At 45.4% G+C, this 24,742-nt stretch overlaps 1 protein-coding gene across 1 annotated transcript in view; it reads right to left on the reverse strand.

The window, feature by feature from the left end:
* Positions 1 to 24,742, reverse strand: part of CFAP77 (cilia and flagella associated protein 77) — a 60,706-nt gene that overhangs the window by 10,621 nt on the left and 25,343 nt on the right. Inside the window, exons 3-5 of the mRNA XM_061352330.1 lie at positions 13,557 to 13,656; positions 12,913 to 13,141; positions 321 to 423 (exon numbers count right to left, since the gene is read on the reverse strand). Coding sequence (XP_061208314.1) covers positions 321 to 423; positions 12,913 to 13,141; positions 13,557 to 13,656 — 432 coding nt within the window. The remainder of the gene's footprint in view (positions 1 to 320; positions 424 to 12,912; positions 13,142 to 13,556; positions 13,657 to 24,742) is intronic.

Raw genomic sequence — 24,742 nt, forward strand, 5'->3', positions numbered from 1 at the left:
TTGCTCAGCTCCCATGTATGGCTTCAGATACAAAAATGCTTAACCCCACACCCCACAAACACTACATTCTCTTTTGTCTCTAAAGCACCCACATTGTGACTTGCGTATCTGGTGTTTGCCCCTACAGTGGATGCTCTGGCTGAAGCCAGGCCCATCTTATCTGGGAAGCAGCTCATCTTTGTTAGGCTTCACCAGCCTTTTAGTAGTCAGGGAGGATGTTTTCTCAGCTGAAAGCCCTTCCCATGGCTGGGGGAAGCCCATCCATTGTGGGGTAGCAGTGCTATGCACAGCAAGGGTAAGCACTGCTGGAGCATTATCACCTTTTTCTTTTCCACTCGCTCAGCTGTTGTCAGGTCTCTCTGCTGCTCTATCCACAGGTGCTGGTATCTGTGGTGGAGGAGGTCAAAAAAGGGAGTGCAAGGCCTGCAAAACATTGAAAAGACGACAGTATAGTCCCCAGTGTTAATATCTCTTTACCTCCCCATGCTGATTCATATCTCTGCTCTTGGAAAGTGTGACTGGTGAGAATCAGCCACACTCACACTGGACAAGGCTTTCTCTTGCTCAAGAAAGCCTTGAACGCAGATGCATTTTCAGTTCGTATTCCACAGCCTGCATGCCCTTGTTATAACCTGTAGCATCACTGTGCTAGAGCATTGCCCAGAACTGGCACAATTTCTATCTTTGCACAACCCTCTACAGGGCCCATATTGCCACCTCTGCTCAAGCCCCAGTGTGCTGGAAGCACAAAGTACCACAACTGTGGGTCAACTTTGGGCCCTGCTATGGCTCCAGGAGAACATTTCCCAGCTGATACCTGATGGTTGGTAATGAAAGCACTGAATGGGGCAATGTTTGGAGGCAGAGAACTGGGCTTTTGCATTGCCATCCTGGGGCTCATAGGAGGAGCTCTGGCTGCTGCAGCCATGGCAGCTGATGCAGGCATGGCAGCTGTGTGGAAGAACCACTGGGTGCAAAGTAGGTTTTGCTAAAATAACACTGGGTTTGCTATTGAAATATCACTCCTGTGGTATACCAAACCCCACAAGCACATGAATGACTGATTGGGTGAGAGGAGTAAGTGCTGTCCTAAGCAGTCTGAAGAGATAAAAATTGACTCAAAGCAGCACAAAGGGGAGCTGGAATGCTAAGCCCTGGTCTAGTACCTGAGCTGCACAGACTTATTTGCCCCTTGAAGCAGCATACCAAGGAGCATCCTGGCCAGGAGTGGACAGCAGCAGAGAGGTACCACAGATGACCATGGTTCAGTAAAACTAAAGCAGTTGCCTGCTGGCCAGCATCCTGTTTAGCTGCTCTAAGCTGGGGTTAACCTGACCAGCTTGTGGCAGAGCTGCAGCCTGAAATGGTTGAGTCCTGCTTCTTGCAAGTGAGGATACTTCATCAGCATGGGAGGCAGAACTGGCAGTGGCAGCAGCAGGGTTCTTGCTTTGAGGACAGCGTATCAGTTATTGCTGTGGTCCTGCTGCTATTCTTTCCCCCCAGAAGCAAGCACTTGAAGGTGATGGAGGGCCCCAGCCTCAAGTTTTATTGGTCCTTGTCCTTGCACACCTTGCTGGGGAGGGATTCTTCCATCTCAGCAGCAACCAAGGACTATGGAGCCCCGGTTCTGCTCCCACCTGTAGCCTGCAGCTCCTTCAGCTGCAGCTCCTGTGACAGAAAGGCAGTGCTTTCCCTGCCTGTTCAGACCAACTGGAAGACACTGGGGGACAGGACTAACTGCTGGGCTGCTTCTGCGTCACCATCTCCACCAGAAGGTCATTTTCTCCAGAGAGCCCATGTGCCACAGGGTGAGCTGGTGCTTCATGGCTTTTGGCAGGAGCAGGTCAAAAATCAGTAGCAGCCAGCTTTTAGCAGTCTGGAGAATCTTTGACTATCACAGAGGGCACCAGCAGCGCATATGCAAATAGTAACTCCTCCGTTCCTTGTTCCTTCACCCCTGTGGTGACTTTTATTACTTAATTATTGCACACCGCATGCTTCAAAACAGCCTAATCTATGGTCGTGTTTTCTAATGATACTAGATGTGCAATCCAGCAATATACATCCCGAGGGGGCATTCATATCAGAGGAGACATCCTTCTGCAGACCTCCTGTTTCATAGATCACATGCTGCAGGGCTTTTCAAGGCTTTGCTTACAAATCAGCTGTGCTGCTCCAGATTGTTATCTGGAGACACCCAGTGCCAAAGGTGACACCCAACATTTACCCTTTGTTGTCCCTTCTCCTCTTTCCCTTCCAGTTTGGTATTTCCTACTGATCAGAGCAGGGCGAAATACTTGCAGAGGATGACAGATATGGCAAACCTGTGGTCAGGTGTCTTATTTTCTGGGTAGGTCTCCAGTATTATTGCATGGAGTAAATCTTGGGATTTCTGGCACAAGCATATGGTGAGCTTTGCACATGAGCTTGTTTCCTTGGCCTGTCCTTTTGTTCTCAAAGGAAGGAGCTTGCCTGGTGTGCAGAAGTAGCAGGGAGGGACAGAGGAAAACATTGAGCCTTTGTGTGTAGTGTTTGATTATTGATTTTTGTGGTAGCTGAATGTGTTTTCACACCTCTATGGAGGTGACTTTTACCATCTCCACTGGACCAGCCAGTTGGTGACTGATTAGTCCACAGCTGGCTTGTAAGTAAATGCTTGAAAGGACACATTTGGGTTGATGCTCTTCAGAGATTCTTCCCTGCCGTGTGATTAATCGCATTTAAGTCCTGATCCAGCAAAGTATAGAATCATGCCTGGAATGATACACGCATGGACTGCCTCTTTGAAATTGGTGGGAATGGCTTGTGTGCTTAGTTATGCACGTAAGCTCTGGTGGGGCTGTAGGACATGAAGATTCATCTGTCTTTTGTTGCCTCTTGTGAGAGAAATGCTGATGAAGGGGGGAAGAGCAGGGGACATCAGGTAACACCCTTCAGCTGAAGTTACTGCATACATTTCAGCGAGGTGGCTTTTTCTTTGTAGGTCAAACACTGATCTCATCGGAGGGGATGGGGAATTTTGGCCTCGGTATCGGTGCCTCTTGGAAGTGTGACAGGATTTCTCATGTGTAGCTGGCCTTTAGGAAAACGTCCTCTTGCCTTAGTGTTACTTCAGGACAGGAGTAAATGGCTTGTGTGCTCTGTTTCCTTTGGTCACCCTGCCCAGATATCACTCCTCTGAACTGGGAGGACTTTGCTGTCGTCTGTGGATGCTGTGGGGAGAGTAGGGGAAGCATCCACTGAAAACAATTATTGTGGGTTAAAATCCATCGCGTTCAGAATAACTCGGATCTCCTTGTTTTGGCACAACCACCCTGCCACAGGCAGGAAAGGGAAAGAGGTTCTGATAGGATGTAACAAATTATTTATAATTGTGGAAAAAAATAATCAGATGCTTCCTTTTATAGTCAAATAGTTGGAGCCACTTCTAATGCTGACATTTCCTAAATATTTTAAGATTTATCTGTGCACATTTTCAAAACTATTATCCCTGAAACAGTTCCTGTCTCTTTAATAGACTCTTTCTCTAATTTACTTTCAAGAGTCAGGGTACAGACCTATTTTCAACTGAAATGACAAGCACCTGCTAGCTTGGTTATACAATGTGGTCTGCAAGTCTGCCAGAAATCTCCTCGAAAAGAAGCTGCAGCCTCCTAATAGGCTATTTTACTGTGAAAACAATGTTAAAAAGTATAATAAAGTATTAACAATATTAAAATAAAACAGTGTAGGCCTTAAATGAGCTACAAACTAGCTAAATCTATTCCATTCAATATGAGCCTTCAGTGCTTTGCAGCTGATACCTCAGAGCTGGGATTTATCTAAAATGAAGGCACCAGGGACATGCAAGAGAAATGGTAATTATAATTTGCAAACATTAGGCTGACATTTTTTTTGTGTATGTGTGTATGAATTCTGACAGCTGTGATTTGTGCCATGCCAAATAGTGTTCTATCGAGCTGGGAAGGGCTCACTTTGTGGCAAGCCATCCTCAGAGCAGCAGCTCATTAAAACTTTGGAGAAGGAGAAGTTGCCGAAAACAGGAAGGCGTCAGAACCATCTGAGGGACTTTTGGTACATGCTTGTTGAAAGGTGTTTGAGAAGAGAGCCTTGGGTCTGACAAACTGGAATTTTAGTACGCCTCTCCATTCACAGTGGGGCAAAATAATTGGTCATCAGTGACTACTAATTTGGTTTAGTAGCCAGAGGCAGTTTTTTTTCTTCCCAGAAAATCAATGACAGTGCCGAGGTCTGTTCAACGTGATTCAGCTCAAGACGGGTCCTCATTTAGCTCTTGATGCTTCTTCCACTGGAGACAGCTATTTTGTTAAAATGAAATTAAAATCTAGCTATAATACTCGGCTCTGGGAGCAGCACCCGTCAATGCCATGCTGCTCTTGAGGTTTCAAGGTTGTCAGTCTCCCCTCAAACTTATTTTCAGAGGTTTATATATCAACTGGAGGGGAAAAAAAGAGAGGTACTTGGCAAAAGGGGATACAAAGGACTTTGCTCAGGAAGGAGGTTTATACCAGCTTAAAAGGTGCAATCAATTTGATTGCTAAGTTGTGCTGTAAAATGGTGAAGCTTGACTTGTAGCCTTTTTCTTGTATAATTCAAAAGCATAGGGGTTTGTAAATATTTGAGTGCAAACTTCAGCCCTTGCATTTTCCAGGTAGCTCTCCAGCCAGGGCAGAGAGCTGCACAGCTCCTGCAGCACTCTTCCTGCTGCGGGTCAGGACAGGCTCCAGTGGGAAGCAGAGCAAGGGAGCAGAGGACGAGCACAGGCACTGGCTCCCTGGTGGCTGTGCAGATGTTTGGGCAGCACCAAAACCACTGCTCTGATTTCAGTGGCAGCAGGATCTGTCCCTGTGTGGATGCTCATGCAACAGAGCAATCATATAATAGAATATTTTACAGTGGTGATATTAAAACTGTGTTGCAACACCACTGCCTATCCTGAAAGTTTAACCCTTTCTTGAAAGATCAATGAGGTTTCAGGGGGATTTAGTCCTTGCTGATGTCCTTCCATCTGAGATGATGTGCTTCTGTTGCACAGCAAGGATCTGTCCGTGGGGTCTTCAGTCCAGATGGGAGATAGCTATAGGGGGCATCACCTTTCTGTTCCTTTCTTGTGTACTTTATGATGGGAAGAGTTTGTCCTGTGGTAGTAGTGTCCATAAAGAGATCTTTCTGCTCAAGGCCAGGTCAGACAAATCCATTCCATTTGGTTTCTTATCCAGAACCAGTTTGGTCTCCAGCATCTCTGGGGTGTGTGGCTCCTTGCTGCGGCTTATTTTTAGCATGTAAAGCACAAGCTGGGGTCTGTGATTCTTCTTGGGGCCTTGGGTGCTTGGCACCAATGCAGGCAGCAGTATGGCATTAATGCTCAGGTCCTTCTGCCCTGAAAGGGGGCTGATAGCACAGGAAAATTCTGATCACAGTTTCCTTGTAGTGCTATACTGTCTCCCTTCCTCCCTCATTACTAATAGGCTGGAGCTAGCAATCCATCTACCATTAATTTGTCTCCAGCAGGAATCTGGGGTATGATTACAGCTCTGGCCCTTGTGTGAGAGCCGGCACAGCCCTGGTATCCCCCTGCAAACTGCCTGGCTCTGCCTTGCCTTAATTGTTCCCCTTTGGCCGGTTGGACCCGTCTCGTCTAACAAGGGCAGTGAGGAGGGCCGGGGTAATTGAAGCACTTAGCCACACTCCCAAGCATTGCCTCCTGCAGCTCATTAGGAAAGAGGCCGCTGGGCTCTTCATTATTTCTTTTAATTGTTTGTGGGTTTTGCATAACAGTGAATGGCAGAAGAGGGATGTGCAGTTAGCGGTGAAGTCTTGACTTTGAAATTTGTATAAAAGGTCACTTACAATTTGTTAACGCTTTCACAACAGTGAATTCAATTAGCGGCTCTGGCAGCCCCTGCACATACCCGTATGGGTGTGTTTGTGAGGAGAGGGAGAGATGGCAAAACGAGCAGGCTGTGAGTGTAAAAGCTCTCCATTTCCTAAGAAGCTTGTGGACTATACAGTAAAGGTACAGCTTTACGGTCCTCTAAATAGGTCCTGGCAATAAACCCATGGAGAGGCCTGAAAGATCATTTTTAAATGATCTCCACTTGTCCTCACTTTCCATTAACCACTGAAGAAAATAATAAGAGAAAAATTGGTAGAAAACACTTGGGGACCAATCTTTTTTTTTTTTTTTTTGCAGTTTTTGTGCTGGCAAAACTCTCACTTGAAATAGTGGGTCCTCACCATGGCAGCTGCAGGATCTGTGCCATCAAAGCACTGATACCTCTGATTTTTCTGAAGCTTCTTTAGAATCCTTGTAATTCGGATAAGGAAATAACAATATAAAGTATTTCAATGTGGGCAGCCAGTGAGGCTGTGGCTTCCTGTAAGTGTCGGAGGATGTGTTATTTTGCTCAGAGGGCTCATACGTATAGAACAGTAAAAAGAATAAAATCCATTGTAAACATGCACTTTAAAAGATTTATCAGATGCTCATAGCTGTACTTAGGAGTACACATGGTTACAAGAGCACCAATTTGCTTTACTATTCCCTCCCAGGCCAAGAGTGAGACGTATACTTGTAACGGTCCTAAATGCACACACGGAATACGTCTTGCAGTGAAGATACCAAGCCAGCTCTTGCCCATTAAATAACTGGGTTCACAAGCTGGAATTTGTGTATTAGCATTGATTTTTTTTGGGTTGCAGATAGCCTTTGGCTGACTTAATTGGAGATGATTTAGTTTGTCTTCAACACATTTGTCTGCTGTTACCCTCAGAAAGTCAGGTGGGAGGTGATTACAGGACAGAGCTATTCTGCCTGGAGGTCTCGATCCATGGCTGAGTGAACAGTGCTCAGGCTGCAGCCATCAACAAATGCAAAACATCCTGATGAGTAAAAAAAAACAAGGGGGGGGAAATCCCACAGTGCTGAGCAAAACAAATCGAAGAGCAAGGTCTTCCCCTTGACCTCCATCCCATGCTTGAATCTCCCTGGCTGGGTGGGAACATTACTTCATTTGAAAGGAAAAGATGACAATGAGGGCTGGAAAGCTTTGCTTTCACTAAAGAAATTCTGTGGTTATTTCTCCCTGACCCAGGTTTTCATTGCGCAGACTGCAAAAGGAGTTTTCCAGGGAAAAAAAACATCCACTTGTGGCATGAAGTAGTTTTAGATGGTGAAAGTTTGGAAGAAATTCTTCAGCCAGTTGTAATCAAAGGAGATAAACCCCTGAACAACAGCCAGCTGAGGGAGTAAATTACTTTCCTATTCAGTGTAATGCAGTTGGTAATAAAGGATCTAAATCTCCTCCTTTAGATCTCTTTTTTCCCAGCGCTGTGGCTGATGTGCAGGGCCCGAACCTTACACTAAAGCATGACTTGGCTGTTTGTTTTCTTTAAAGCTGGGAGCCTGAAGCAGTCAGGAACTACACTGTAAAACTGCAGGAACTACACTGAAGGAGACCCAGTACCATGGTGCACTGAGGGTGTTTTTTGGACAGGGTTCTGCTCAATGAGATGCAGCCACCGGAGCACAAGGCAGCATGATCCAGGCAGATGTGGCTGGGAGCTCTACGGTAGCTGATGGTACACAGAGCGATGGGAGCACATACCCAGCCTGGAGCATCTCCCATAGAAGGGAATTATGCCTGAAATAGAAATTCTTATCTTAGCAATGTGAGAATGGTGGCAGAAGCACAAAGTGCCTTTGCTGTGGAACCGAGCAGGATACACAATTATCTGAACTGATGGGAGTCCTATGTTTTTTAACTTGGTTGCATTTTTTGGTGCCTCAGCCTGACAGTGATTCCAACACTGTGCTACATTTTCACAAGTTGTTTTGCCAGAGCTCAGATACTACTTTTCTAGAACTTTTGCTTGCCCCAATCTTGGACTGTTTTGTGTGGTTTTACTGTGCATTTGTTTGGTTTCTAGTGATTGTGGCTCAGATGTGGGCTTGCTTCAATATTCATCTTTCATGCCTGTCCAGCTCTTCCTGGTGGGTTCTTTCCAGGAACACCTTCTGCTCTTCAGTATTGTTTCTTTGGCATATCTTTGCAGCTAGTCTATAGCTATATAGACCAGGGCCATATATTAATGACCTGAGATGTTCTTTAAGTGTCCCAAAAACAAGCACACCAGGGCACTGTGTGTGCCAAAGAGATGCTGGAAATACCTCTGTACCTTTTGGGCAGCTTTCTGAACTTTGGTGCTGTGTAGCCACATGGACACTTTGGGTGGAAAGGCCACTTGCAAAGCAGAAGCAAGAGTATTGAAACCTCCCTTCTTGGGGAAGGTGAAAGATAAGGACAGAGCAGTCAGTTATGCCAGGAAGCTGCAGGGATAGCCAAGGTAACAGCTGAGCTGCTAAAGGCCAGGGAAACAATTGTCAACAGAGCGATAGGACAATTGCACATGGTACAAAGAAAAGAGGGAGGTACTGGATAACTGATGCTCTTGGCCAACTGTAACAGTTTGAGGAAGAAAGATTGCAGTGACCAAATGCTTTGGAGAGGTGAGTTTGCTGCAGGAACATGGTAAAAGCAGCTGCCAAAGGATTAAAACCAGCTTTGGAGAATAGGAGGTGGAATGGCAGGAGGGGATGGTTAGAAGGAAAATGGGATGTGAAATTCAGGAAAGGGACGGTTGAAGCGAAGGCAGACAGTAGGGGGGGACCCGGCAGGAGACACAGGGATGACAGAGTGCCAGGGAAATCCTGCCAGCACACCCAAGGTCAGCCCAACCTACAGGCCAACTGCCAAGTGGATGGCAGCGTGTTGGAGGCAGGGTTATGGCCATGCAGGGTTTGAAGGAGGTTCAGGTGTAGAATGGCAGAGAATGGCAGAGAATGGCATGTCTGTGCAGTCTCTGAGTCCAGGAATATGTTCTGGGACATAGTATGCAGGATTAGGAAACTTGCACTACTAAGAAGCAAATGAAAGCTTTTCTCCAAAAGCAGCCCTGGAAATGCTGGAGAGCATGCTCGTGCTGAGGACACACACTGCACTGCTAGCTCCTGGGGAGAAAACTTGTGTTTGGGGTACCAACTGTGTGCTGGTGTGTCTTGGCTTCAAACTCCTTGTGTGACCTTGTGCAAATCAATGTGATCTGAAATCCAGCTGTAGGCAGCATCCATGTCTCTGTGCTTACTTCTAATTCCAGAAATGACTATTTAATGTCTGCTGATTTCAGTGCATGTTGAACTTCAATCAGAGAAGATGTTTAAGGGGATAAATGAGGGTCTGGACATCTATCAGAGTTTCAAAATGCACCTTGAATAACAAGGGGTGTTAACACTGGTGAAAATTCTGGAGGTCTTCAGAGTCTGTGTCTTTAGATCTCCAATATCCTCAAAACACCCAGCCTACCCGGTGCCCTGCATCCTCCCTCTTATAAAACAAGGTAATTACACAAAGAGTATGGGGGTTGAATACACCTGCTAGTAGAACTGTCCTGGGATTATTTTTAAAGGAAAGGACCTGGGATTTGGGTCCAGGGTGACAGCAACCCAGATCTGCACACATCTTATGGCTATGTAATGTGCCATTCACAAAGCATGTGGATGGGGGATGGTTTTAGCTCCTAGAGGAGGGGTATTACCAATGATGAGCACTTCCCATGAAAGAAAACCTGTAGACCTATTTGCAGTGGGGATGAGAGCTGAGGCAAGTGAACCTGAGCATGCATGCACAGTAACATGGTTGTTACCCCAGTGTTACGCTCAATGGACATGTGTTCTCTTGCAAATTGTGGCTTACACAAGGCAGCTCTTGTAGAGATCAGAAACCGGGGCATGAATTGGGGGAGCCTGACTGGAGGATGCCTCATGGGGGAGGCTGGGACCCTACCACATCCTCGTTACTGCTGACCTTGGCACGAGCACTGCCTGCTGATGGATCGGCTATGGAGCTGGACAAGACCCTGGGGAACCACTGTATTATCTATTATCGTCCCATCAGTGCCTCCCCTGACCCCTCCCAGCTCTGAATGCCACAGGCATCAGGGAGGGAATAAATCTCTGTCTGATACTGAGAGAGAGAAGGGAGCGAGAGCAGGAAAAAGGAGAGATGAAAAATGTCCTTTTTATGACTCTCACAACAAAGCTGGCCTCATGATTCGTAGCAAACATTTCTCTGGGAAAAGGGAGGGAGAGAATGGGGGGGGGATCAGCAAAAAAGCAGAGCTGCTTCTCTCCCCTGGAAGATGTCCACAGGGAATTAATAGAGGGATATGGGTGACCTTTGAAGGTAAATATCCCAGGAAAGGAAAGAAGCCTTGGAGCTTCAGAAAACCCACTCCAGTGTCTGACACTGCCTGTGAAATGCTCCATGCGGCACACATCCGCTATGAATGGAAAGCAGAGATGTAAGCAATCCTCCATGCTAGAAGGAGCAGCAGGGCCAGGGTGTGATTAATAAGGCACTAATAGCAACCACAGCATTTGTGTTCATTTCTATTTGGGATGATCCAAGAGAGCTCTTGTACTTAAGCCTGCAGAGAACTCCTGACCTGGGTGTCTTTAGGAGACAGAAGCCTTTAGCAGCGCAGGCCAGGGGCTGCGGATATGTTGTCAGGGCTTGAGAAACCCCTGCACATTATCTGCTGACAGCTGTTAGACCACAAACCCATTCCTGTGACAGCTGCCGAGTTGGTTGGCCTTTATAACCCCCTGTGCTGCTGTTCCTGGGGAGGCATCCCAGCCCTGAGGGTTCGTGCTGGCAGTAACTGCAATTCCAGCTGTGCAGAGCAGCTGCAGCAGGGCTATGGGTGCAGATTAGGAGCGTTTGTGTTGGTGCTGTGAGGATTGTCCCAGAGCGTTGCCATCATCAGGCAGAGTGGCTGCAGCCACTTCAAATGCAATGGGAAGAAACCTTTGCTCTCTGGCCTTCTCAGCTGTACTGTCTGTGCACATTGGGGAATGACACACAGGCTCTTTTCTTGCTGAAAAACATCACTGCACCTGGTGTGTTTATCAAGGTGGGCATTTCTAAAGGCAAGGAAATGCTTGAAGTCAGGGAAGAAGACTCTGTGCCATTGTTCTCTTCTGCCCCAGACAAGCATGTTGTGATTGCCTTCCCAATTAGCAGCACTAAGAATGCAGCTGTACAGAACTCAGAGTCTGAAAGGAGAATCAACTTAAACCCACTGATAACGAAATAACTTTTAACAGAGCAGGTCTTGGGGAACCTGGTTGGCTGTGATTAGGGACAGGCTTGGGCTGGGTAGTGCTGAACAAAGCTGGTATCTTTAACTTGCTAGTCATGGAAAAGTATGTTAAATTCCCACTTTTACTGAAATGGCTGTAACAACTCTTTGGTAACCCCAGTAATTTGATTTTGTCTGTAACGTGCTTTTAAAGTAAAGGGATAAATACAATCAGTCGGCATAAAAGGTAGCTATTAAGAAGCAGGCAAGTTGTACAATAATAACTTTAAATTAAAAGCCCTTTCCCACTACTTCAGCTATTGTGGGGCCTGCAGGTTTTCCTTCAAACTTTTGAAACGTGCCTAGACTTCTTAGAGGCAGCCATTTAACCTCCGTTTATGAAGAAATAAAGCAAAATTGATGTTGATTTTGGTCTACATTGGGGGATACTTTTGCAACATAAAAGCCCTTTTGCCTGCAATTTGCAGAGCAGCCCTGTCACATTGGTGAGGGCTGATACTGATAAAGATAAAGCTTTATAGCTGGGGCATTTGCAGCTAACAGCAAGCTAATGCTACATTTTCATTTTGATGCAATTAATGTTAATGTCTGCTACGAAAATTGTCATTAAATACCATTTTAAAATCCATTCAATTTGCATATGCAAAGCCCATTTACTATCATGTAAAATACACAATGCCGTTCATCATGTCTCCTCTGTAGAATTTGTTGCTGTTATTTTTTTGTAGTGATTATTATCCAGCTCTTAAAATGAAACCTAATGTCTGATTCAGACCTCCACAGAGCAAGAAAACACACTGTGCTCTAGCAGCAGCAGGGCTGCTTCGGAGCCACTTTCAGAGGCTTTGAGCATTTGTTTGTGCTGGACTCACACTGGCTCTTCCACACTGCTGTGGAGGGACCTAGAAGTGAGTCTAGGGTGCTATGCTCTCCCTGGAGACTCCCTGTTTCCCTATGAGAAAGCAGCACAGCAGGCAGCTGAGAGCTGGTATACGAGGGGGATGTGAAATGCGTCCCTTCTAAGTGCTGTATCTGAACCTCTGGTAGGACTCGTATATGCAGGATGCTTTCTAAAAATCTTTTGGAAGATACTGCGATGCAGAAGACCTAACTCAGTGTGAAGCCTTAACCAACCTGCTGCATTGCAAGGGTTATGCCCTGCTAGAGGGTTGCTGGGAGAGCTGCATGTACCGGCTCTCCCTGCCAGCTCTTGGGAGAGAGCCCAAGAAGGCAGGAGAGGGCTTATTTGCCTCCATTGTGCTGTACTACCAGTTTCTGCTCAATGCAGGGAGGTGAGCTACCAAGTGGGAAAGGGAAGGATAAAGAACTTCAATTCATCCTTAAGTGCACCAGTGGAAATACCAATACAAACAAGTAGAAATGCTGTTGCTCTGGTTTTCTGACCCTGCGAAGCCATCATTCTGGCTTACAACTTTTCACGTTCCTTTAAGTTGAAGGATTTTCACTGACTGTATTTTTAAAAGGCTCCAAGCCCTTAGTGCCACAGGTGAAATGTTGATGTATTGTGGCATCTAGATTAGATTTAGGTAGTTGATTGTCTGGCACACTGGTGCAGACATGGAAGTGATGCTGTGACTCAGTTGCGGCATGTCCAGGTTCAGGACACCTCTTTTATGGGGACTGTGCTAGCTGAGATGTGTTGGAGATGTACATGTGAGGGTAGGAAGGGATAGTCTGATTCTGAGAAGGGCCCCAAGCCTTCCCCCTTACTGTGTTTTGATGCCATAAGTCATGTCTGCAGGTAGTTCAGGAGGACGCTTATTGGAGCGACTGTTTCCATCATCCTTGCACCGAATGTCCTTTGCCTTGTAGTACAAATTATATTCACGGGCTGTGGTATAACCGGCCTTCAGGGCACTGCGGTTCATGGCAATGTAGTCTCGGGGCATCTCCCGAACTAAATGAGTCCTGGGCTTTACGGTGTTCCAGTGGCCTATTGCTGGAGATGGAAGGAAACATGAGAGACAAGGAGGAAAAAGATCAGGTACCTTGGGTAACTCCTATTGGCGAAGGCAGGCTGATGTTTGTGCATCATGTCCAAGGGCCTTGCATGGTGTGCATGCCTTTTGCCACGGCTTCACCGTGGAGTGAACTTCATATCTTATCCCACTGCATTTCATATGGGGATATCTTCCATCTGAATCAGATGTCTTTGCACCCTTTACAATGGCTTGCTCAGCAAGTCTGATTTCACAGTGAAACTGTTAATTTCAGGTGATGCTAATTAAAGTGGGGAATGTTGGATTTCCTCTCCAGCTTGATGAGAAGTATTAAAGAGCACTGGGAAGGAGATGAGATTCCCTGCCAGCGTTAGGATTTTGTTGCAGGTCTGTATTTTAGTGGTGGTGTCATACCTTCAGGGACTCCTCCATCTGTCCTCTTGGTGTACAACCCATATGCAAAATCAATGCCTGGCAGGGTGTAGCAGTTTCTCTGGGGCTTCCCCAGTTCTGCCTGTGGAAGAGCGAAGTTAAAGGAGAAATGTAAAGACCTTTCCTGATTAGCTTAATTCCCTGAAAACATAAGTTTGTAACCGAACATGGCCACAAGCACCAGGATTTGAATCCCACTGCACAAGCGTCACAGTGCAAAAGAACTGGCAGCCATGAGGCTTCCCTAGAGGGGAATTCACACAAATTCATTTTCCTAGAGCTGAATTCACACAAATTTGTACCTACCCTTGCTGAAAACAGGGATCCTGTCTCAATATACACCGACTTGAAGTCTCCTTGTCTGGCTAATCTCTCCTTGGCTGGGATGCCCTGCTGTAGTCTCTGCTGGGGAGACTCTGTACCAAGTCTTAACTTTCCTTTTGGGTTATTTCTAAGTTGTGCATCTTCCTAGAAAACTAATGTAAATTTCCCCAAGCACAATCACATTGCCACTCCTGCCTGTGAATAATCAAGACGCAAGGCATGTTGCAGGGGGAGGATAAGGGGAATGAAGAAGGGGGAGCAGAGCCTGGGGTTTATATCACAGAAAAGGGAACTTGAGCTCAATGACCTCATTTTTATTTAGTTTTAAATGAACTCTTCTCCAGCCCGTGTGTGTCCCAGCCTGGTGATGCCTGTGGGATTAACTGACCTCCCCTCACCCCTTTGTCTCTACCCTCCCATCTCCATGGTGAAGTCACTGCAGGATGTGTGTGTCTTGAAACCTTATTGCTGCTTGAAAGGGAGGTGGTGGAGGAGGGAAGGGGCGAGAGCCTGGCAGCCTGGGTCTGTGAGCTCCTGCTAGGGGAAGCTGGAGCAGGGTCCTCTGGAAGCCTGAGGCATGGTGTGGATGCTTTGGGACAGGTTATTTTCCATGGGAAGGGTGTTGTAGGTTGTTGCAGGTCTTGCTGGGAGTGCTGAAATCCTACTTTAGTGCTTCTTCTGGTGAATCGGGTTTGAGGTTGACAGGGACCTCTGGAGGCCATCATGTCCAAAACCCCTGTTCAAGCAGGGTCACCAAGGGTTAGGTGGCCAGGATTGTGCGCAGGTAATTTTTGAATATGGGGAAGTTTTCTTTGTGGCAAGACATTAAAGACGCTTTGCTTTTATTTACTAACATTCCTTTTTTTTAAAGATAAACAACTTTCTGTATATACAGCTTGATAGTATAAGAAGAATCCCTGGCAGTCTTCAAGACCAGTTTGCACAGGAACATGAACAGCCTGGTCTAGTGGGAGGTGTCACTGCCCATGGCAGGGGGTTGGAACTAGATGATCTTTAAGGTCCTTTCCAACCTAAACATGCTACGATTCTATGCTATGATTAACATTAAGATGACTGTTATTACACTCCAGAGCAAACACTCTCTGGGTCAGGAGAAGCTGAATCAAATGCAGCCCTTTCTGCACGGACCGAGTCAAAGAGTAAGACTGAAAATGAACCATCTCCAACTTGCCGCTATGGCAGTTTGAGGCTGTACAGTGACTGACAAGGAACACAGCTTACTCTAGCTGCTTGTATAGGAACATCATCCAAACCCACATTTATATTCTGCTCCAGCCAGCAATGTGCAAACCCTGGCTAGGGCCTCAGAGCTGTATGCTGCCAGCCTGGTGGTCCCTTTCCAATGTGCTGTTAAAGGGTACTCACCAAGTGTGCATGATGCTGCCGAGCAGCTTGAGCTGTTCTGTGTCACCCTTGGTGCAGGCTGAGCCAGTTTTGCCTGGAGAGCGAAGGTTAATAACCCCTGCCCAAAGCAGGAACCTTTCCAGAGGGCTCTCTGTTGAGGGCTCTAGAATTTGCTTGCATTTCCTCACACTTTTTTGCCTGAAGCCATTTTTTTTGTGCCTTCAGTTTGGAGTTTCTCAGCTCCTGTCCCCATAAAAGCACACAGGGGCTGTGTCACTGACTCCCCACCAGTGTGCTCGGGGGTGAGATTGTGCCCGGTTGCCTGAGTGACTTGTCTGTGTTGTGACAACAGCTCTGCCCCTTTGCAAATCCTGGCAAGCTGGCTGCCAGCTTTGCCAGTTTGGGATTATTGGTCCTGCAAACCTGTTCAGTGATGCTTTCAGGGAAACCCAGGGACCTGTTTCTCAGGTCTGGCAGGGAGGTGGCTCATCTTAGCCTGTTAAATCCATGCACTTGTTACACCATAGAGTAAGCGTGGTATTTCCATGACTCTCGGGAGCACAAGTTCACCAGGAAATGAGTTTTCTGGACTTGCTAAGATCCTTTGATAGGCTCAACCCCCCCACCAGGCTCCTTGCCCTGTGCAAAGCTACAGATCCCTTGTTGCAGACACCTTTTTGAAAGCAATCAGCATGGCTATCTGATACAACCTGTGCATAACATGGTTGCATTCCCTTAGCCTCCTGTGAACCTCTAGCAGAGGAAGAAACAGTCCCTTGCAGATGTGTCCAGCACCAAGCACAATAAGAGTGAGCAGGCTCTTAGTGCTACCACAACTGAAATACCACACAAGAGTGCTAAACCATATGTGCATGCTGTGTGTGAGTTAGGGAGCTCGTGCAAAGCATAGAAACTGGTGTTGGGGATGATAAAGTAGCTTTCATTGCTGATCTATTTCGTCTGTATTTACAGGCATTTGTATGCCAGCTTGCTCTTAGATTAGTTGTCACGAGTATACAAGGGAAATGGCGTTATGTTCCTCAGATGCCTGTGAAAAGGCTCTTTTCAGGGATCATGTTCTGATACTGGATCAGCTAAGTGAGGTCAGAAATCTGCTATGATGGCAAAGGTGTGGCAGATGGGAGGAAACTGCAGGTAAGGAGAGAGGCTTGTAACCTGTGGTAAAACTGCTTCCAGACCTTTGAATGCAGAGCTCTGTAGAATAGAAGAAATAAGGGGATTTAAAGATTCCACAGATGGGTGTTTAGTCCATTGCCAAATGAGTGCACGCTGTTTCCTTTTATGATCGGATGGCATTTACAGGCTCTTTGCACTGAATAAAGAAAGTTGAAGGTGCTGGATAAGTAATTATAAAAGAATCTGGTCCGATAGATTGAACATGGAGAGAACCTGTGCCTGAAGAGAATCAACAGACTCGGAGGGCTCTGGTTGCCTGCCAGCATCTTTTCCCCATTAAAGGCAAAGAAGGGGGGAAGGAGGAAGCGGGAATGATTCTTGCTCAGTGTAATCCAAGATTACAGCCTTTCTCATTCATAAATTAGCAAAACGCTGTTGCAGCCTCATGGGCTGATTTCATTTGTTTGTCCTGGGGCACTGTGGGAGAGCTGTGTTGTAGAGCAGTGGGGAGAGTGAGCCAAAGTTGATGCAGAAGGTCCTTTTCTCTCCCCCAGTTCCAGCACTGTTCCCTGTGTTCAAGTTTAGCCTGTCACAAAGCTGCTTGGCTGGAATACAGATCTGTCTGACAGCTGTGCCCATCAGCAGACAACTTCATTAAACCTCATTAAGATGTCATTTCTCTGCCTTATTTCCCACCTCTTGGCTCTAATTAAAACCGTCTCTCTCTGCATCCCAGGCGGTCCTAATTTTCTCTGGGTTCCTTCTGCAAGTTTTTTCCCTTTACGACCTCAGTGTGGAAAATCCAGCATCTTAAATACTGTTTATCCTGCCTGTTTGGAAAAGACAACTCTAGACTTCTTCCTGAAGCATTCCCTGAGCATCCTGCAGAGATCATCACCTCCTCCCAGAGCTGCGAGAGATGTGTGCTGAGGCTTTGTTTGCTCTCTCAAACTGTCTTTAAGGACTCAGCTAATGAATTCTTCCCCCCTGGACACAGTAATTTTCATGGCTGATCCAGGTGTACCTGAACTGGGTTTGGAGATGCCATGCTCAGACTGACTGCAGTGAAGTGGTGGGGATGTTTCAACAGTGGGAATACCATGGTTGGCTGAGAAGTGAGCGGCATTGAATGTATGGAGATCTCCCTGGCCTCTGCCAGGTAGCTTCTGACTTGTGCAGCCCTGGATTTTCATTTGAGTGTCTAATGGTGCTGGAAAATGATGTGAAGGAAGAGGAAGGCTTTCCCATGGTTCTCTTAGAGCAAAGGTGTAAGAAGTACAAAACCTTAGAGGATTCTAGGTTTTGTTGCATTTTTGCAAGACTTGTATGTTTCATCTGCTGGTATTTACGCCCCATCAACAAATATTGCACCAATGCTATAGAGAGGACTGAGACTGCAAGAGGGGTAGTAGACGTGTCTGTGCAGAGAGAGGTACAGTGAGAGATGGAGGCATGGGTATTTAATCCCTGTATTTGAGGCAGCCCTTTACTGGGAGGGGATGCTGGGCAAATCCACTCAGCTGGGGCTGCCCTGTCCCCTCCTTGATGGCTCTGCCCTGCGGATGCCTGCAAACCCTGCGCCGGTGCATTTCCAGCCTGCCAGGCTCTGCTTCCTTCCCTACCTTCTGTTCCCCTTTTCATTACACCCCCTTGTACAGTAAAGCCTCCCGTCACGCTGCCATTACTATTATTATTGCAGATTTACTGCACTTTCAGAGTGAAGTGATTGCGGTGACAAGGCCCAGCATTTTTCCCTCCTTCCCCCCGCGACAGCTTGAAATCAAGCCCTTCATTTGCATTTACATGATCTTGCTGTGCAGCTTATGAGATCGGGAGATTTATTTGCTACTTAGCTTGATGTTTGATTACACTCTAAGAAGGCAGTGAGCTACAAAGTGCAGGGATACATCAGAACTGAGCTGCTGAAAGCCTCTGGGGGACAGTAACTCAACATCAGGTTTAGGTAGATGAGAAAGGGAATGTTCAGTGTTTTGAGAAAGGCAAATTTGATGAGATTTTTTTTTTTTTTAAGGTAGAGGGCAAAACTTTCTCTTTCACAGAAAATGGTTGGGAAAACAAGAATGTGATAAAACCACACCTGAAAATCTGGATTTGTTAGTGCAGAAGAGATCCTAGCAGCGGCTGGCAGCTGCTGGGCTGCCTGCTGCTAACTGCTTGTAACTTCCACTCCCAAGAAGATTATAAATAATAAGTTGGCAGTTATCTTTCATGTTTTCATAAACAGTAAAGGTCAAAGTCAAAGGAAGTTCTCCTTGCTGAAGGACTACAAAATCTGTCCCTGCTTTATTAAGCATCAAAATGCACCACTGAGCATTAATCCTACAGTGCTAGTGGGGAAACTGAGGCAGGGAATCAGTGCGCTCATGCAGGACAGGAAAGGGAACGGAGCTTGGGTTGTGGAGAGAAAGGGACTGTTCCCAGTGCTCTGTGTTCAGAATATGTTCACAAATTATTACAGTGTTCCACAGTGGTGTGAGAATCTTCCAGATGCAGAGTGATGTCTGGGCAAACTGGTGCCCTCAGAGTCAGGAATAGTCAAGGTCAAGGATATTACTGAGAGTTTAACTCATTTCATTACAAATACTCCAGGTAGGCTAGAGACACAGCTAACAGTATGTCTGCACAGGCAGTCTGCACCAACCTGTTCTCCTGACTGACCCGCACTGGGAGCTGTACCCTTATTTAGATACAAACCTTTGAGTGTTGGGTCTAAATCTGGAAGATCCTCCCCTCTAGAAGCTACTCTTTGTGTAATGCCAACAGCAGAGGACTGCAAGCAGCATGGGACACAGGTGTCCCCCTCACTGGGTTAGATAAGGCAAATGGTTCTTCCTGCCCAGGGTTCTACTTATCCAATCCCAGACACCAACTTGCCCCATCCCGTTTTCTCTGCTCACAGCAGGGCTGTAACACCAAGAAGTGAGGGCCATGCCCACAGGTCCCCGATACAGAAACCCATATCTAAGGAAAGACAGCCGCTATCTGATACAGTAGCTTCATGTGTGAACTGTTTGTACTTAGCTTTTAGTCTTGAAAATTGCCATGAGATCATTAAAGACTTAGGAAAGAGTATACCCCATTACATAAAAGACTCCATCGATGATCTTTATCCAACTTGTAAAATGGGCAGACTTGATGTAACTGAATAATTTTCCTCTCATCTGCACAAAATCATGAATGCAAGTCATACTTTGAGCCTGAAGTGAACACTGCGAGACTGGCCTATAATTACCAAAACAGAAAAAAAGAACAGCGTTTTCTAATGAATGACAAGCCACTAGGTGGAAATCTAATTTGGTCTAATTAAGCAGCCTTTGTGAGGATTTGTCTTTAGATGAAAAGAGGGAGCCAAAGAGATCTAAATGCAAATTAACTCTATCATTTTGGTTTTAAAGGGCCAGGCAGATATGAAAGTATTTGCGTGCACAATACTTCCATATGTCTTTATGAATACATTCACCTTCTAGCTTTCTATTGAAAAATACTGTTTGCCCCCGAAATCTGGGACTCTGAATACTGCTCACTCTTCATTGAGTTAGAAGATACTATGCTGTTAAAGGGACAATTTAAGCAGTAAGGCATCACAACTGTTAAAATTGCCTTTCTCTATAACAGGGCTTCCTGTTTCTGCTGTTTGAAAGTGGTTTTGGAGAAACAAGGATGTTTTTTGCTAGGGAGCCAGTTCCCAAGTCTGTTGCTGTTAGCATGTGGTACCTTATAACTCTTGGGTCTTTGGGGGCACCTGCTGGACCCTGAGCTCCTCAGTGCCTCTGTGCCTGTATGAATTACTTCAGCACTGATAAATCACCAAAACCTTCCCTAGTTGTGCTATTTCTGCTGATTCTGCCAACAGTCTCAACTGTGGGAGCAGGCAGCCCAAGTACAGCCCCAAAGGCTGAGGCTCACTGGTATGTTTGGCTATAATTGAGATGGAAATATTGAAAATGATCTTCTTCTGCTCTTTTAAGTACTCTCCTGACTTTAAGATAAATTTGTGCCTGTGTAAGGTTTCATGCCAGAACTGAAGGTCCTACGACAAAGCTGCTGGCAGGAAGAATGTGTTTTTTGGGCTAAATGAAGATGGGTGCATTTTACAACTGCTGCTAGACTGAGGTCTTAACTATTCCTGATCTTTCTTAAGCTACAACCACCATTTGTCTCTGAGGCAGAATGAGCCTGGAAGAGATTTGAGGGTGCATAGGGACACAATGGCAGAGAGGTTGGTACAGCATGGGGTGGCTGTGGATCAGCTGAACATGGAGAGACATCTCTTTGCTCTTCCTCTAGGTAACATCAGGGGAAAAATGAAGGTGTGTATGGACAGATCAGGGTGGCAAACCAGTGAAATAATCCAGTCTTTGCAGTAGTTCTGGGAGATCTGGGGAGAATGTGGGCAGAATAGTGCATAGCACCTTGGCAAAAAAAGAAGCCATTTTACTATCTTTGCATTTGACTCCCCAGGGACATGTGAGCCCTCTAGAGAGTAGATGCAAAGGGTGTAGTGGGGCTGTCATTTCCCAGAGAATCGCAACCTTTGGGGACACACATTGTGTTAAGTCAAATTCTGCCAGGGAATGCTTTTGCTCGGTGTCTGCTGGCTTCAGTGGGAGCACTGAGGTTTAGATGAGAAAAGGAAGGTGGTTATTTGAGGATGAGAACATTTGCTAAATGTTAAAGGGTTTGCACAGAGTTTTCTTTAAAAAAAAAAAAAAAGAAGTTTCCCCCTCCAGCAGTTATGACCTTTACTTCGTGTTTCATCCTTACTAATACCTGTTCTACAAACCTCCCCATCTGCTACTTCAAGAAAAATCCCCTTATGATCTTAAAGCCAGATGCTGTCCCAGATTACATCCAGCACAACCTAACTTAGTGAAGCTGCTCTTTACACCGTATAACTTCCTGCTGGCTCCTTCAACTCCAGGCAGGTAGCTTTGATTTCTTCCTTCTGCATTTATTTGAGCACTATAGAACATATTAGGCTAAATGCTGCCAGCATAGCCTCCATATAAGCCACAATGATATTAAAGGAGTTGAATGCAAGTAAGAATTTAACTGTGGGTTTTTTTTGAATGGACTGAATATGGACACATTCCGTGTATAGCAAAACAGTTGCCCAGACCTCTGGTTCTGAGGGCCAAATTGAATCCCTGACTGCAAATGAGACACTGGCTGCTTTGAGATCTACCTGCTATTTCACAGCAGAGTTTTCCTGAAATCAATACACTCGTGGTACCTCCTAGAACAAAATATTCAAGTATTTCAGACCAACAGATAACTTGTTGAATTTGGGCAAACCTCTGGTTCAGAAATCTCTCAGATTTCACTCAAGGAGAAACTCTAATCTCTGATCACAGATGTGGGAACTTGCCAACTTCAGTCACCTCATGTACAGAATAATCTGTGTTTTCATTAGAGAATAGATAAAGTTTTTGCTGTTAAAAAAGGATGCTGTTTCTTTAATGTAATAAAACCTCAGCAGGACAGAACATCTTTACTAGACTCTCCCCCACTATTCCCTCAAGAAATCAAATGTAATCCTATTTAAGAAGCTTTAAATAATTTTGAGCTTTCATATTGACTTATTAAAATGCAGCTTAAAAAATGCCTTCTTGCAATCCCTTTACAAGGGTCAGGGATATAAAACTTGAAGAAATATGATTAGTAGATCAGTTGGGAAGATATATGAGGCAGCTTCCAATTTTATTATTTAAAATACCCTTTTAGAAGAAAAAGTGATTCTGTAAGAAGTGGCACCATCTCCCTGAAGGCATCAAGTCCCAGGGCTTCCAGTCCTATCTCCTGCACTCAGCATCCAGCGCCTCTGCCAGGTTTTTCTTAGACCAGAAAAGCTCTTGCATTTGGGACAGAAGAGTTGGTTTGTGTCCTCATACTCCAGGAAATTAGAGGCATTTCAGGCTTTCAGCACAGAAGAAGCCAGTAGCACTTGTGGCTGTTTGTAACCTTTCAGGTGTTGGTTTGAGTAGGAAGGGTCCCTTTTTCACTTCCTAAACACTGCGTGTTGGAATAGAAGATTATAGGATGAAACACGGTTCCTGCTGTGCTGACTTGAACTCACTGCAGGGTGAAATGCGTCTTACCCAAGCAATGGCTTAGAAGCTCCACCAGTGTGTCCTGAGGTGTCCAGCAGAAGCCTTATTCCAACAGATTTCAGTCATTGCCCATGTCCTGTTGACTTGAGAAGAACTGGAATTGTACCCACAAGCATTTGGGGCACATTGCTAGAAAAATTAGCTGGATGATGCTAAGCAGAGAAAATTTGAGTCAGTTACAGGTTATCCTGAGCTTCCATCCTGTAGTTCTCCTGGGATTAACATGGTTGTATGGATGTAAATGTTGAGATGAGACAATCTGACCCTTGCTTTTGAAGCATATTAAATACAATGAAGATCCAAATTGTGCTGTCAGTTAGACAGAACTCCCATTAAGCACAGAGGGTCTTGTGCTAAATCAGGAATCTGCCCGAATAATTTCCTCTGTCCTACAGCAAAATGTATTCAATATGCTGAAATTTAAGTGCAAAACCTAGCGAGCAAAATCACACCCTGCCCATTACAGTTACAGCCAGTTACTGTGAAATCCTAATGTGTCAGACTTTCTCTGGGAAATAAGGTAACTAATAACTTTATTCCTGCCTAAGGCTGGACTTTGGTCAAGGCTGTCAAGGCTTCTATGATTTTCATGTGGTTTTGAAAATACACCCATGATTTTGACATGTTGGGACTTCTGTGTGAGCAGGCAAGGAGCTGTAATAGCTGAACTTCCCCGAGAGCTGCAGTGCTCAACCTTGGGCGCTCTGCAAGACAAACACCAAAGGGTCCTGAGCTTGCTAGTGCCTCTGTCTTCAGCTCCCAAAGAAGTCAGTAGCAGTCAAGTGTGATTGACTCTTGGCAGGATCTTGCCCAGAGATTTTTCCTGTGGCAGAAAAGAAGCAGTGACACCAAAGGCGAGACCAGCAAGCACTGGAGTCCCCCAAGTCCCTTAGTCCCCCAAGGAGCTGTGAGGCTTTTCCCTGCCCTGCCTTCCTAATGGTCTACATTTATGACAATAATTGTGAAACGGGGCTGAAATAGCACTGGGAAGTTGCTGCCAGTGGCTAGAAACTATCATTGCCTATGGGTTGATCTTACTAATGGGGCTAAAAATGTGGCAGAAGTTACCTGGCTTACAAATTAATGCTTGTTATCTTTGAAAGGGATATTCTTTCTAAAATTCGCCATAATCCTACATCTGACTCCTCACTGCTTTCCGCACCAAATTTTCTCAATGCGATTTCAGCTCTGCTTTGTTCTATTGTTTTCCTCTCCAGTCCCATATTTTTTTGAAAGGATAGAACATGAGGGGTCAGGTTCTGCTCAGTTGATGTACAAGAGTAGCTCAATTTCTTTCAAAAGGGCTGCCTTGTGAGGCAACCAAGAGTTGGCCCAAAGAACTCACTTCATAATTGCATCATATTTGCTAAATCAGATGTTTTAGGCACTTAAGAATTCTCTATGTTCCCTTTTCTGCTCAGCCATTACAAAAGGCTCCTGCTCTGCTGGAGTTGTGACCCATATTTTTCCTGCAGCAGTCCAAATTTGGTTGCTAAAAGGTAAAGGAGAAAAAAATTCTGTGTCTCATCACATCTCTCCCAACCCCTGTTCAGCTGCTGTGGTATTTTCCTTCATTATGCTGCTGCCTCAGACTGTAAACCTCTCTAATTTCCTACATCGCAGCTATTTATTTAAATGCTAACTCGCATTATGAAGTGATAATCCACAAGCGCAGGAGATAATTTATGAAGCATTTAAATTAAGAGGAGCAGCTAATTGGGAGCATGTGTCTTATAAGCCTTGCTAACACCAGAAAACTACAAATTAGGGAGAAAATGGAAGATATTTTTATCTTGCTTTTTTCTTTTGTAATGCACTGAGGAAAAATATTACCATACATCACACAAACAGTGCTGCTCACAGAAGTCTTCTGTTGCACGCTTTGTAGTTAGTCTAACACACGATGCTCTCGTTATTACAAATTCTTCATTATAGCACACAAAATAATCTTTGCTCTCAGAGAAGGTGGAACAAGGTGGGGTTTTCTGTCTCCAAATAAAGTGGAATAAATTTTCCAGGAAAGGTCCCCTTCTCAGCTACACGCATTAATTTAAAAGAGCAAAGACTCCCTTGTTATATAGGGATGTTAAAGTGCATTTAATTTTGGACTGCATCATGCTGTAAGAGTTTTATAGGTTTTTGTTGAAATGAGAACGAGCATAAATGGCTGTGAACCAGGGAATAGCAAATGTGCCACAGCCACAGGGCTGG

The sequence above is a fragment of the Neopsephotus bourkii genome, unplaced genomic scaffold (assembly GCF_033783945.1).
Source record: "Neopsephotus bourkii isolate Nb327-2 ecotype Australia unplaced genomic scaffold, CSIRO-AGI_Nbou_v1 NB_659, whole genome shotgun sequence".
Taxonomy (NCBI): Eukaryota; Metazoa; Chordata; class Aves; order Psittaciformes; family Psittacidae; genus Neopsephotus; species Neopsephotus bourkii.